The sequence below is a fragment of the Myotis yumanensis genome, unplaced genomic scaffold (genome assembly GCF_028538775.1).
Source record: "Myotis yumanensis isolate MYYU_CA2020_CCGP unplaced genomic scaffold, mMyoYum1.0.hap1 SCAF_2, whole genome shotgun sequence".
NCBI lineage: Eukaryota > Metazoa > Chordata > Mammalia > Chiroptera > Vespertilionidae > Myotis > Myotis yumanensis.
Window position 1 is genome coordinate 63728584 of NW_027223753.1, and position 14387 is coordinate 63742970.

General features: G+C 41.7%; 1 protein-coding gene across 2 annotated transcripts in view; it reads right to left on the minus strand.

Annotated features, from left to right (window-relative positions):
• Nucleotides 1-14387, minus strand: part of DDAH1 (dimethylarginine dimethylaminohydrolase 1) — a 144173-nt gene that overhangs the window by 24788 nt on the left and 104998 nt on the right. For both annotated transcript variants that reach the window (XM_070405502.1, XM_070405501.1), the window contains exons 3-4: nucleotides 10541-10614; nucleotides 9512-9631 (exon numbers count right to left, since the gene is read on the minus strand). In XM_070405502.1, the coding sequence (XP_070261603.1) occupies nucleotides 9512-9631; nucleotides 10541-10614 (194 nt within the window). The remainder of the gene's footprint in view (nucleotides 1-9511; nucleotides 9632-10540; nucleotides 10615-14387) is intronic.

Here is a 14387-nt window from a genome sequence, read left to right on the forward strand (position 1 = left end):
AAACCTAAAGTCATTTTCAAGGTCCACCATTTCTTACTTCTTTTCAGTCGGGTCAAGTTTCTAAACTTTCTAAATCTCTGTTTTCTGGCTAATGAAAAGAAAATAGGATTCCACCGAGTTTCCTATCTACTTACTCCTGGACTTCTGTGAGGATCAAATGAGACGAGGCACGGGAAAACGCTTCACAGACATTTGGTTAAAGTATAAAATGTTTGCACCTGGCTATAAAGCAAGTCATGTTCCTGGGCTGAAGAAACCCCAAGGAGGCTAGTCGCTAGGGAGAGGAAGCCGGGCGTTGCTATGTGATGTCATTACCCGGTGCCTACAGCGACCATTTCTGGGCTGGGCTGGACTGTGGGCCGCATTTTGCGCCATGGGGTCTCAGCGGTATCGGCTGCGATTTGGTGGGCTATTGCTCTGGGATGGTGGCAGGGCCTGTGTTCCACTTGGGGGAAGCTGAGTGTTGTTTTGTGGGCGCCAGGTCTGTGGTGCCGTTTCTCTGTAAATGGCCAGTGCGTGTCACAGCAGCTCCTGCATTGAGTGTCTGCCCCCTGGTGGTCAGTGTGCGTCATAGTGACTGGTCGGACGGTCGGACACAGCCTTTTATATATATAGATTAGAAAATGATGTTATCTGTTAGGTATCCAATTTAATAGTTAAATATGTCACTGTAGCCTCCTCAGAGAGAAGTGGAACTAGCTAGGATGGAGTCACTGTGGTTTTCTCTCCTCCAACAGGCATGAAGATGGTCAGCTAAGCACAGTCTCCCATCACCCACAGCCCCTGAAAGCAGGATACTAGTGGTCAAGGGCCTGGGGTGAACCCACTTGGGAACTGTCCTTATCACCGTGCTTTATAATTAAGCGACGGCTGCTGTTGCCAAGCGCTTTACACCTCGAGTTCACGACACGGTCTTTTCATCTTGACCGCATGCCACGGGATTTCCAATGGGCAGGAATGAAGCTCTCATTCCCTAGTGAGGCTGATTCAACGTTGTTTTTTCAGGACAAGCCTGAGTACAGGAGACGGTCACACAGGGAGAGCTGGAGGCAGAGCCAGAGGACAGCTGTGACCTGGGATTCTAAGTTCTCTGCTTTGTCCTCTGGACCATTGTGCTTCTTCAGTGGAATCAACATAGGATTATTTAAAAAAAAAAAAAAAAAGTCCTTCTCTGGCGTCAGGAATGGCATGCAGTCTAACCATTGTTTCCCTCTGGAACACATCTTCACATGTTAAGATCAGGTTGTGTGTGTTTCTGGTGGGGGAGGGGATATGGAAACATGAGTCAAATTTCCTGTTCCCAGATAGGGATAACGTTAGCGACGTTTGGTAACTCGGACTATTTTAATAAGGAATTTTAGCAGACCGACTTCCTGAATGACAGCATCCAAGTTGTCACCCAGCTAGGTATTACATTTCAAGTGTATACAATGTTGAAGTCTAGGCAACAAAACAGGTAAGGGGTTTCTAGCTTCCTATGGCTTTAATTTGGATACTTTCTCTACTCTTACTGATACTTGGAATATGTTATTTTTTACCTGTGGATGAAAAAAGGGGCCACTCCTAAACTTGACAAGCTCAGAGGAGGCCTGCATGGCAGGCCCTACAAAGTCAGAACCTAAAGCAACCACATAGGATGGTCTGAACATACAAATTCCTAACTAAACGCGGCCATGGCATGTAGTCATGTCCTAGGCCTGGAGCTTCCTTGACAAAGGTCAATCTTTACCTTAAGTGGACCTGTCATCTTTTAAAAGATAATATACCTTTGAAATGTAATTTTTTCCAGGTCCCTCAGGGCACACATACCCACCCACACCAAAGCACTAGACTGTGGAACACCTCAATGTTATCTTGTTCCCCCAAGAACCATCTCTGTGTGCTGTACATGATAAGTATTAACTATCCTGTACCCACCAATACAAAAGAAGTACGTGTCTGTTTTACTTTTAATCCAACTCCAGAGATTTCCCTGCTTTGCTTTCTCCCACTCCCTAATCTACCACCAATGGATTTCATGTGACCCCCTTATATCTCCTACTTCAATTCTCATGTATAAAATAAGTTGCAAAACTGCCATTCTTCAGAGCATTTTCTCAATCCCTTGAGACGTTGTTTCCTGGGAATTGTCAGTTTGGCTCAAATAAACTCACAGAAATTCTCTGCAGGTTTGGATGTTTCCTATGACATTCCTATAGTCCGCAGTGGTTGGTTTCTGTGGGGGTACATTCTAAGGCAGAAGCTTTTGGAAGTTGCAGGAATCCTCGAAGGCAGTGGCTCTCAATTTAGTCTGGGCACCAGAAGCACCTGTGGGGCTTTTAAGAAATGAGGGTGCTTGGGCTCAGTCCCAGACCCAGAACAGCCACATTTTCTGAGCCAGGCCCAGGGGAGGGTGTTTTCAGAAGTCCCTCGGGTGACTGTAAACCCACCTCTCAGGAGGAGCCCCTAATTGAAGGTCACTTAGCAACATCCTTTGTAAGCAAGAGTCTTGGATCAAAAGGCTCCTTAAAAGGCCATATACCCAACAGATGCTCGAATTCCCCCTACAACCTCCCATAGAGTCTGTTGAATAATTTTTGATGTCCTATCACATAACAGACAAAATAAACAGCACTTTTAAAAATAAATAATTTCAGTCTGGCCGGGTGGTTCAGTTGGTTGAACATCGTCCTGTGCAGTGAACAGGTTGCAGGTTCCATTCCCGGTCAGGGCACATACCTAGGTTGGGGATCGAATGGGAGGTGACTGTTTTTCTCTCACATGGATGTTTCTCTCTCTCTCTCTCAAAATCAATAAAAAATATCCTTGGGCTCTAGCTGGTTGGCTTAGTGGATAGAGTGTTGGTCTGCAGACCAAAGGGTACCAGGTTAGATTCCAGTCAGGGGCACATGCCCGGGTTGTGGGCTTGGCCCCCAGTGTGTGGCGTGTAGGAGGCAGCTGGTCAGTGATTCTCTCTCATCACTGATGTCTCTCTCTCTCTCTCTCTCTCTCTCTCTCTCTCTCTCTCCCTTCTTCTCTGAAATCAGTAAAAATATATTTTAAAAAAATCCTCGGGTGAAGATTAAAGATAAATAATTTTCCCCCCTCTGACATTTTTCTTGTAAGCTCAAGGGAAAAAACATAACATTATTCCCTTTCTCCTACTTGGCCAATTTTGCCTTCTTCCTGCCCTGAGACTAGGGCTGCAATTCAGCATGGCTGTTTTGGTACCAGAGCTTCAGATTATTTATTGCCTTGTTATGCCAACGCATTTTGTTTTCCGTGCACCCCCCCTCCTACCCCCTTCTCCAAGTCTTGTTGGCAGACAGCTCTGGGAACAGTGTCAGATAAGCAACTGCTGCCAGGACGCGGAGCATAAACAGTTGTTACAAACTCAAAGGCTATTTAGTTTTATGTTAATTTTTAAATTCAGACATGGTAGTTTTTGTTTTTTTTTAAATCATTGTTTTTTGGATCTGGCACATACAACTGGAACAGACAACCAGATAATAAGGCTAAATTAAACGGGCAATGGGATTGTTAGTATGCCTTTCATAGCAGAGACCCAATGTGGGAAACCTTGTGGCTACACAGTATGCTTCCCTGTGACAACAACTAAACATTCAAAGTCTTTATTTTTCCATTTCATTCACCCCATTGATACCAGTTAACTCTCATTCCATCTTTTGTTTTTTTGCTGTTGCTGTTCCAGTTGTCATTAAAGGAAATTCCAGGCAATAAAAAAGCATACAAAATCAAAACACACTGAGGGTTTTTCCACCTTCACTTTTTATATGGCCATCTATAAAATAACATGGACATTTTTGGACATAAAACCAAGGCTGAAGCTGAGTCAAAACGAGAGGAAATACTGAGTGACCTCTATTATGTACTCATTCAAAAGAAAAACACGCTGTGTGCTATGCAATTTAAATTACTGTAGTTGCAAGGCAGCCCAAGTCCTCGTTTAAGGAATCTTACAGATGCAGTTAGTTATTTCAGGAAGTAGATAAGAAACCTAAAAGACAGTTTCACTGAGATGCATTATGAGCATTTTAATTTAAAATGGCACGTCTGCTGGAATTCTACTTACTATATTTCAGCTCCATTTACATGACAAAGAGACAACAATGAAGTGGTGATCCCATAATTCTTTTCTTACCACATCCTTTTAGTATTTCTATGAAAAAAATTTTTTTAAATAATCATTCCTTGTGACACAAAAGAATAGAGTTATTATTAATAAAAAAGGCCACTAAACAAAACTGCCTTTCCAAAAGGAGAGAACTGGTCTCCCGCGTGGGGTGAGGAAGGGGAATGAATGCTCCCCTTGCTGCCTGGCCAGCAGGTGGCACAGCCCCCCCACTTGTCTGGACCACAGCCCCTTGAACTCCAACTTCGAGCTCTGGTAGGTAGGCAGCTTCCCCATCTGATCAGCGTCAGGAAAGTTTTAGCTAAGGGTCACTCCCCTCCTCACTTACTTCCTTGACTCCTACTTTGTCCTATTCCCCCCCCCCCCCCCCCCCCCCCGCTGCCGCCCTGCCAATTTACTGGAGGACTGAATGCTATCAAGCAAGGAAATTGAGTTAAACTTCTTTACTGTGAGTCCCTCCTAAAGGCAGGAATTATAATCCATCCTCCAGCCACAGAGAGCATGATATTAACCCAGGTTCCTTTGGAATGCATCTAGAAAAAGAATGGGTGAGATGCGGGGCAAATCTACTCCTTACCATGTCATTTTTTTCCTCCCTGACTTTATTAAGATATCATTAACAATTAAAAATTGTATATATTTAAGGTGCACAAGGGCTGGGGAAGGGGAATGGGGAGATGTTGGTCAAGGGGTACAAAGTTTCAGTCTTTTTTTAAAAAAATCTTAGTTAAAAAAAATCACAGGCTAGTCTGGAAAAGACAGGCATCACATAAAAGGTAAAGTAGAGGTTTGAGAGTTAGATCTTACCTATTGGAAAGTTATTTCTCTAAGTTAAGCAGAGCCTACTTCCAACAATATAATACGCATATGTTTTTCTAAACTTAAAAAGATAAAGTAGAATACACAAAGTGTCCCTTTGGATCATGACTCCCTTCCTTCTTCTCAAAGTAACCCCTAGTCTGACTGCTAATAGCATAGAATAGTTTTGTCTCTTGTTTAACTTTAAATGAATGAAATAATAGAATACGTGTTTTTTGGAGATTGACTTATTTTGCTCAAATTTTATTTGTGAGCAGGAGTTCCAGCTGTGCAGCAGCTAGATTCTCATGTCTCTGAGAAGGCAAACATTTCTTCTGCAAGATACAAGTACGTCTATTGCCTGTGCATGAATTAATCTGACACTATCTTCTTTTATAGCTGGAGAGGCAGGTGAAGGTGGTAATTGCCCAGGGGTATGAAGGAATGATGGAAAGTCTGGGAGAAAAACAAAAACGATAGAAAGGGCAGATTGCTCTAAAGACTAATTTTGCTTAGATAATCATATTTCTAAGATAAGACTTCATCTCAAATATCTTTTTTGTTGTTGTTGTTAATCCTCACCCGAGGATACTTTTCTATTAATTTTTAGAGAGAATGGAAGGGAGGGAGAGAGAGAGGGGGGGGGGGAGAGAGAGAAAGAGAGAGAGAGAGAGAGAGAGAGAGAGAGAGAGAGAGAGAGAAACATCAATGTGAGAGAGACACATCGATTGGTTGCCTCCCACACACGCCCTGACCTGGGCGGGGATGAGCCTGCCACCGAGGTATGTGCCCTTGACTAGAGTCGAACCCTCGACCCTTCAGTCTACAAGCCAAAGCTCTATCCATTGAGCCAAACCATCTAGGGCATGTCAAATATCTTTAGGAATGTGTTCAATCAACCTAACCTCCAGCTCCCCTATCAACAGTAAAATGCAGTAATAATTGTCCTCCTTTCTCCCTTCCCTGTATTACATACACTCAGTGCTAAATGTGTATTAAATGTACCCTGTATTAAATGTGTTCTAGGCTTTTTAGCAGAGAGTGGCTAAAGTCTTCTTAAATAGATGATTTCATTGAAATATCCAATGCACACACTATGAAATCTACAGACAGGTACGATGACTAGCTACCTAAGAAGCCACTTCATCAACCAAGAATAGATTGCAAGCCATCACAAAGTGTTCTGAATGCAAGAAGAAACCCTTGGGCTCTCAGCTTGGCATAAATATGTAAGAAGTGGTTTTAGACTCTGGAGGAAGCAAGCACTCTGCAAACAGTGACAGATTTGGGAAATAATCAAGCTTTCAGTGTGCGGTGCGGGAAGACACAATTCACCTCTGTTTAAATGCCTTCAAAGACATGCCCAGTGGCCAGCGGCTTCTCTACACAGGCAAGATTGAGACATCAACATTTGCAAGGGGAAAACTCACATCTTTCTTAAGAGAGGGCAGATCCTAGTTACAAGCAAAAAAAGAAAAAGAAAAAGGGATGAGAAGCATAGTTGGGGGACAGGCGGGGGTAGAAATGGGAAGCTCAGCTAGAACAAATCCATGGGAAAATAATAGGAAAATAAAAATAAGGGTTTTGAATAGAAAAAGAATGGGTGTTGTGTGAAGCGGGAAATTGATGAGAGGAGAATCAGGGCCCAGGAAATTTTATTCTGAAACCATAAGATCCCATTCAAAATGCTTCATTTCATTGGATTTCAGTATTTGCACATGTGAAATGGAAAAAGTAAAACTGCTATGCTTTCATTACTTGCAAATGATGTATTTGTCTCTACCCATTTGTCTTCTTGCCTGTCATCAGTTTTTATATCTCAAAATTAGTAGTAGGACTTACCCTACTGTCAATTTAAGTGATTGTTCTGACACAGGAGACCAAACTGTTCTCAAATAAATAAGCAGTTCAGTTCACTAAATCTGCATTTCACCAGCCCGCCTCGTTCTGACCTGAGCACATGCCCTCACACAGATCTCATTAGTCCTCAGCTCAGTTTGTCCTCCTGCTTTCATTACAAGGTAAGAGGACCTTCCGTGATGCTAGGACATGGCAGGTGGCATTGGCCAACGCCACAGGCCCACGGTTTAGGAAGAACATTGGCTGATAGAAAATATGATCTCCAAAGAATGCCTTGTAGTCAGTGAGGATTATTTATAGCTTCTGACACAGAAGCTTTCAAGTATACAGCGAACATCACTGTTAACACGAACTTGAATGAACTCTACAGGAAAGAGAACTCGAAAGGTTTGGATTTTCCCCCCAGGTCATCAATGGTCCTCTTTTCTGACTGCAGGGTCTTCTCCTCTAATTTTTTTTTCCAAAAGAAATGATGGTCCAATGTCTCTGAAGCAATACAGACCCTGCTTTCCAGAGCCTTGTGGGTACCCAGACTCCAGCATCATGGACATAAACACATCCTCTTCCACACTTTTCAGTCCCTACCTCTTCAGACTTCACCTCCCCCAGCGGTATCTCCAGGAGCCCACAGAGACTGTTTATTAGGTGGGCTAGTTTGCTTAGTGCTCATGTATGTACTTTGCTCAGTCTTTGTTTCTACTGTGTCCCCACCTGCAACATTCTCTCACTGAATCCCACCCTGCCAACCCTCTAAGACCCACAGCTAGCCCTACTTTTCTCCAGGAAGCTCTCTGTGAATATCTAGCCCTCAAGGAGCTCCCTTCTCTCCTCTGAATAACAGTTAGGGCTCTTTTATAGAATGCTGGTTAACCATATTGTATTATCTCTTCATTTGTTACCTGCTGGTTTCTCCAGAGTATTTGAGTTAGGGACCTATTGAGCTAGAAACCTATTGAGTTAGGGATAAACCTATTTGAGGTAGGGATCAAGTCTACCCAGAATGGCAGATGGGGCTACTTTTTCTAATTTGTCTACCAGAGGAGGTTCTTTCTGTTAATCCACACAAAGGCACAGTATAAACCCTCTCCTTCCCTTCTAATCAATTTTAGACATGTTGGCATGGAAAGATACCATGGAAAGATGTCCATAAGGAGAAAAATAATCTCCCTAGAGTCCTCAGAGTGACACCATTCATCAAATTCTCGTTCAAGAGCCCACTATTTATTTATTTATTTATTTATTTATTTATTTAAAAAATATTTTTTAAATTGATTTCAGAGAGGAAAGGAGAAGGAGAGAGAGATATAGAAATATCAATGGTGAGAGAGAATCATTGATCAGCTGCCTCCTGCATGCCCCACACTGGGGACTGAGCCCTCAACCCAGGCATGTGTCCTGACTGGGAATTGAGCTGTGACCTCCTGGTTCATAGGTCGACACTCCACCACAGAGCCATGCCGGCCGGGGCCCACCTTTTTTATATACTGAAAGTGACAAAGCCTTCCAGATAAAGCAGAACATAAGGAAGCAAAGGAAAAGCCACCACATTCAAATTCTGAGCCAGATGGTTCAGCAACAATTGTTCAAAGTTCTAGAAATACAATCAAAGATACAGTCTGAGCAAAGAAAGACAGAAAGGCCAGGTGAGCTGGCTAAAGGAATTGCAGATAACACAGAGGGGAAATTCAGCAAGTGGGAGGCAATGACTGCTTCCCACACAAACTGTACCAAGTCGAGCATTGAGGTAAAAGAGTAAAGAACCAAAAAGGCAAAAAGCAAAAAAAAAAAAGAAAGAAATTGTGCACCTTGCGGCACATAGATTGCCTCTCTTTGCCTGGGAGGAGTTTCTGTCTTTGGTCCTTCAGTAGGTCATGTTTGTTGTCGAGCAGGACCACCTGAGAGGAAGGGATGGTAGTCTTAACCTGCCATTTAGTTGGGGTGAGTCACTTGATCTGGTTATCCTGGGCAAAATGGAGATAATACTACGCCTTTCATTCATTTGTTTATTCACTCACTCTCCATTCACCAGATATTTATTAAGGTCCCACTGTGGGCTAAGCACAAAGGAGCACAATGGTTTTCGCCCTTCTTCAGAGCCCCGATCAACTCACAGGTTTGTTAGAGGAGAAAAGTGTCTTTGAACTGTACAGCAATCTAATATGGAAAGTCTCTTCATTATCCATGGCTTCCACTCATGATCAAGCTGCGTGACCTGGGCAAGTCGTAGTTTTTTCTGGGCTTTCCTATTCTCATCTGTGAAATGAGAAAGTTCCCGTCCTAAAAGTTAGGTATTCCAAGCGCATGTGAGGAAGTCCAGATTTTTTAGATTCTTCCGAATCATGGCTTGCTAAAAGATTGTTATGAAACAATGCAGATATATAAAAGGATAAGACTAATATCACGACCCCTTGTGCACCAACTACCAAACTCAGGAGAGAAACATTACAAGGAGCTCCACTGCCGGCTCCCTCCTTTTCCCCAGAGGAAATAACTCTGATGAGTTTGATGTTTATTCCTCTGAATCATGGCCTTTCTAGGAAACCTGGTGTGTGAGTAAGAATGGTTCGTCACCTGGGTGCTCCTGATGAATGAGAAATCATGACAGTGTTATGTCAGAGAAAGCTCAAGCGCCGGCCTGTTCTCTCCCTGCCACCCCTGCAGACAGAATCACAAAAACCACGTGGCGGGCATTCCTTAGAAGGCACCTCGTTTTGTATTTACCTTGAGGGCCTTCTGCGCAGACTCACTGGATCCAATTGCAATTAGGTTAGGCCCAGCCATGCTGCAGGAACTCTTCAAATGCAAAGTGTCGGCCACCGGGACTGTGGAGACCGCATAGTCCTATGCAAATAATAGAAACAAGCAGTTGGGCATTGCAGAGTCATTCTGAAACCCACTTAAACCTGCTTGAATCACACTTGCTCCTCCAGAGGCTGCCAGGGGCCTGAATATCTGGAAGGAAAGGTGGGGCCCCCAGGCTTTGGTATGGCCAGCTAAATGAAGACTGCTTCTAAGAAGAAAGGGCACAGCTTTCTTCCAGATGTGTGACTGTATGGACAGCTTCGCTTGTTGATCCACGAAGTAGGCTACTCTGAAAGGACATGTCTACTTATCCTATGCAAACTGGAGCCTCATGTCTTCAGGGGGAACAGAGCTTCATGGGGGTTCTATCCCATCCTAAGCAGTCGGGTGAGCCAACCTGCTAGTGGTCAACAGAGTAAAGGGAACTTGAGAAGATGTGTGCAACCTCTAGCACAGTTTCCAGCAGCCACGTACATTCCAATCTGAAAAATCCACATCGCAGGTGAGAGTCCATTGGGTCTCCAGATTTTTTTTAAAAAGTCATCGATTGTGCCATGAACACTTAGTGGTTGTCTGATGATATAGGGTGTCCCCCCCAAAATGTATACACACACTGTGAAAAATTATAAAGGCAACGTTTACTAAAATATATTTCATTTTCGAAATGGAGCTATCAGAAAGTGTGCATACATTTTTTGGGACACCTTGCAAACTGGGAGAACACAGATGTCCGTGATAACGTTGTTGCTGCTGTGGTAGCTCAATAAAGGCTATTTATTGAGAAATCTGAATTTGGTAGCTTCTAAAACTTCTAACAAACATATAAATATTAGGAATTAGTTTGCAAAGCCAATGACATATACATACCATTATTCATGACCTCTGGGTCCAGTGGGTCTGAATATTTATGAATTACTCTGTGCCAGGCATGAATGGTCTTTCACCTACCTTAAAAGTATCAGCCAAGATTTCAGCACCTCGTTGATTTGTCCTTTTGGAGAGACCCACAAAAAATTCTCTGCCTATAATAAATGACATGGAACACAGTGAGTGGGTGGCCCCCGTGACAGCACCCTATTCCTTAATCTATAAATAATGAGCTTAGAGCATCACACAGTTCTTTCCCACCACAGAAGGCAGGTGTACTCATCCTCGGCCCTCTGCTCTTTTTACACAAATCTGATTTCAAACTATTGCCCTTAGAGATAAACCTTTTCAAAACCATAGAGATGGAGAGTAGAATAGTGGTTGCCAGGGCTTGGGAGAAAGGGGATCAGTGGATAAAACATTTCAGTTTGGGGACAGAGGAAAAAGTGCTGGAGATGGATGGTGGTGATGGTTGCACAACCATGTCAATGTAGTTAATGCCTCTGAGCTGTGCACTTAAAAATAGTTAAATGGTACATTTATTTTAAAATATATTTTATTGATTTTTTTTACAGAGAGGAAGGGAGAAGGAGAGGGATAGAGAGTTAGACACATCGATGAGAGAGGAGCATCCATCAGCTGCCTCCTGCAAACCCCCTACTGGGGATGTGCCTGCAACCAAGGTACATGCCCTTGACCAGAATCGAACCTGGGACCCTGCAGTCCCCAGGCCGATGCTCTATCTAGTGAGCCAAACTGGCTAGGGCTAAACGGTACATTTTACCACAATAAGAGAGTTAAGTTTTTATTTAGGAAACAATAGAATAAACATAGGAATTTTTAGTGGCAAATTGACATGTTTTTGGGTAATGGTATGATTGTGTTATCCCTTAAGAAAATTCACTACATACAAAGCAAAACTTAAGTTAGGGAAAAGTCTTTTACTTAACAAAAGTATGATTCACTTTATTTAAAAAGTTGAAAAAAACCCCATGAAATTTCCTTAATTAAGATAAAAATAGATTTATAAATTAGACATGTAATTTTTAAGAAAAACGTTTACTGCATTAAGCAAATTCAAACAAATTTATAATAGGGCTTGCGCACTATTTCCATTTTCAAAGTCTAAGGCAAGGTAGGAAGGTACGAAGAAAATCAAAATGCTTATCTCTTTAAAAGTAAGTTGGACTTCTGTTTCTTGCACTATGGCATGCTAGATCCTCTAAATGGCCTTCCTAGTAAAAAAGAACTGGTAAAAAGTGCTGAAATTGAAATATTGAAACATATTTGTTTTGATTGTATGTTTCTTATATCATATTCTGCTGTACCAATTCATTCTCTGTTTCTTTTCCTTCCTCACCTCGTTCTTTCATAGGAGAAACCAGGTCATTTGTCCTATTGACTATCCTACATTCTAGATTTGGCTGATTGCTTCCTTGTGTGTGTACCATCTAACATTAAATTGTTCCTTTATGCTTTGTATTTTTGGTAAACTAATGGTTTCATGCAGATGATTAATTAGATTCTTTTAAAATTTTAATTAATTTGGGGGATAGGAGTACTTCAGAGGTGGGGCTGTGCTTCTATTGCATCACATCATGAAGCCATGACTGACTCTCACGTTTTTGGTGCTCCTAGAACGAGCAGTGTGTTCAGGCGGCCTCAGCCCCATTGCTCCACTGGGAAGCTCCCCATCAAGTTTTTACATAAAGGATTTAACATCCTCTGATGATCATTGCACAGATCCATTATTTTATTAGGGACCTACATTTACTGGATAGAATTGTAACAAGAAAATCTTTCCGCATTCAAGTATTTGGTCTATTTGAAATAGAATTTATAAAGGAAAGATAGGTTACATGTTTGAGTATTTGTACCAGCAATAACAACTGATATGTGTTGTTGTTGTTTTTTAAAAAAATAACACATATTATCCACTAATGGGTGAAAGGATAAATCCTAATGGAATTAAAAAGAAATTAGAAGTAATGATAACAAATATATTAACCTCAAACCATGAAGGATTCAGCTAAGGTAGCACTTGGAAGGAAAGTTACATAGCTTTTAAATGTTTGTACTATGATAAGCAAAGGTTCAAAATTCAAGAGACAGAATTCCAATTTGAAATGTAAGACAAAAAGAACAAGATGAAAAGAAGAAATCTGAAGAAATCAAGGTAGAAATAGGAAGGAGAAAGAAAACATACGAGAGAGGGTTCAACAAGGCCAAAAGTTGAATCTTTGAAAAGATTTTAAAAATGGACAGATCTTTGGCAAGAGAAAAAGAGAAGGCACAAATTAATGTCATGAATGAAAAGGAGACATGGCTATCATTGTGAAGCTTAAAACAGATATTTGGAGATATGAATAACTTTGACTATTATTATTATTGTTATTATTTTTGTTGTTGTTGTTAATCCTCACCCAAGGATATTTTCCATTGGTTTTTAGGGTGAGTAGAAAAGAGAGGGAAAGATAGAGAGAAACACATCAATTGGTTACCTCCAGCAGGAGCCCTGACCAGGGCCTGGGCTGGGGAGGAGCCTGCAACTGAGGTACATGCCCTTGAATCAATCCTGGGACCCTTTGGTCTCCAGGCTGACACTCTATCCACTGAGCCAAACCACCTAGGGCGAAGATATGAATAACTTTATACCCAACATTTGAAAACTTAGAGAAACGATAAAATTTTAGAAAAATGGAACTCACCAAAACTTACTCAGAAAAACTCAATAATGATACAATCATTAAAGAAACAATGTAAGTTTAAAATCTCTCCACAAGAAAGTACCAGCCTCAAGTCCTGTTTGTAAGTAAGTGCTATCTCAGCTCAAGGAATACACAATCCAAATAGTACTGACTACAGAACAGAAACATAGGAAATGTTCCCTAATACATGTTATGAGGTTAACAGAACTCTTTCACCAAAGCCAGACAAGAATAGCAAGAAAGAAAAATTACAGGCTACAGAAACAACAGTCTCAAAATACCAACAAACTAACCTGTAGGAAAAATAGAGCATATCATGACCAAATTGGTTTTCATCTAAGGAATGCAAGATTGGTGAGCTATCAGAGAGTCAATTAATGTAATTAACCACATCAATAAATTAAAGAAGAAAAATCATATAATCACCTCACTGAAGCAAAAGAAAGAAGTTTTTCACCTGAAATTCCATTTCTAGCTTTTTACTTTATAAAAAACTCTTATGTATGTCCCCAGGAGACAAACACAAACGTGTACATAGCAGCACTGAAGAAACAGACAAAAACTGGAAAACAATCAAATGTGCAGCAGCAGTAAAATGAATAAATACATCATGATCTATTCTTACCACAAAATGCCACACAGCACTGAGGATGAACTATAGCTACCCACGTCAAATTAACTCAAAAGCAGAAAAATCACACAAGTCTTCACAGACTATGACCCTAATCTTATAAAGCTATAAGACAAGCAAAACTAAATAACATATTATTTAGGAATACATGCATTGAGGTGTGACTCAAAGAAAGGCAAGTAGTGCTTGAATTGTATACTTAAAGATGGTTAAAATGGCCCTAGTCAGTGTGGTTCAGTGATTGGAGAACTGGCCTGCACACCAAAGGGTCTCAGGTTCAATTCCTGGTCAAAGGCACATACATACCTGGATTGTAGGTTTGATCCTACTGGGGCACTTTTGGGAGGCAACCAATCAATGTGTTTCTCTCACATGATCTCTCTCTCTCTCCCCCCCCCCCCCTTCCCTCTTTCCCTTCTTCCCTCCCTCCTTTCCACTCTCTCTCTCTAAAAATCAATGGCGCCGAAACCGGTTTGGCTCAGAGGATAGAGCGTCGGCCTGCGGACTGAAAGGTCCCAGGTTCGATTCCGGTCAAGGGCATATACCTGGGTTACGAGCACATCCCCAGTGGGAGATGTGCAGGAAGCAG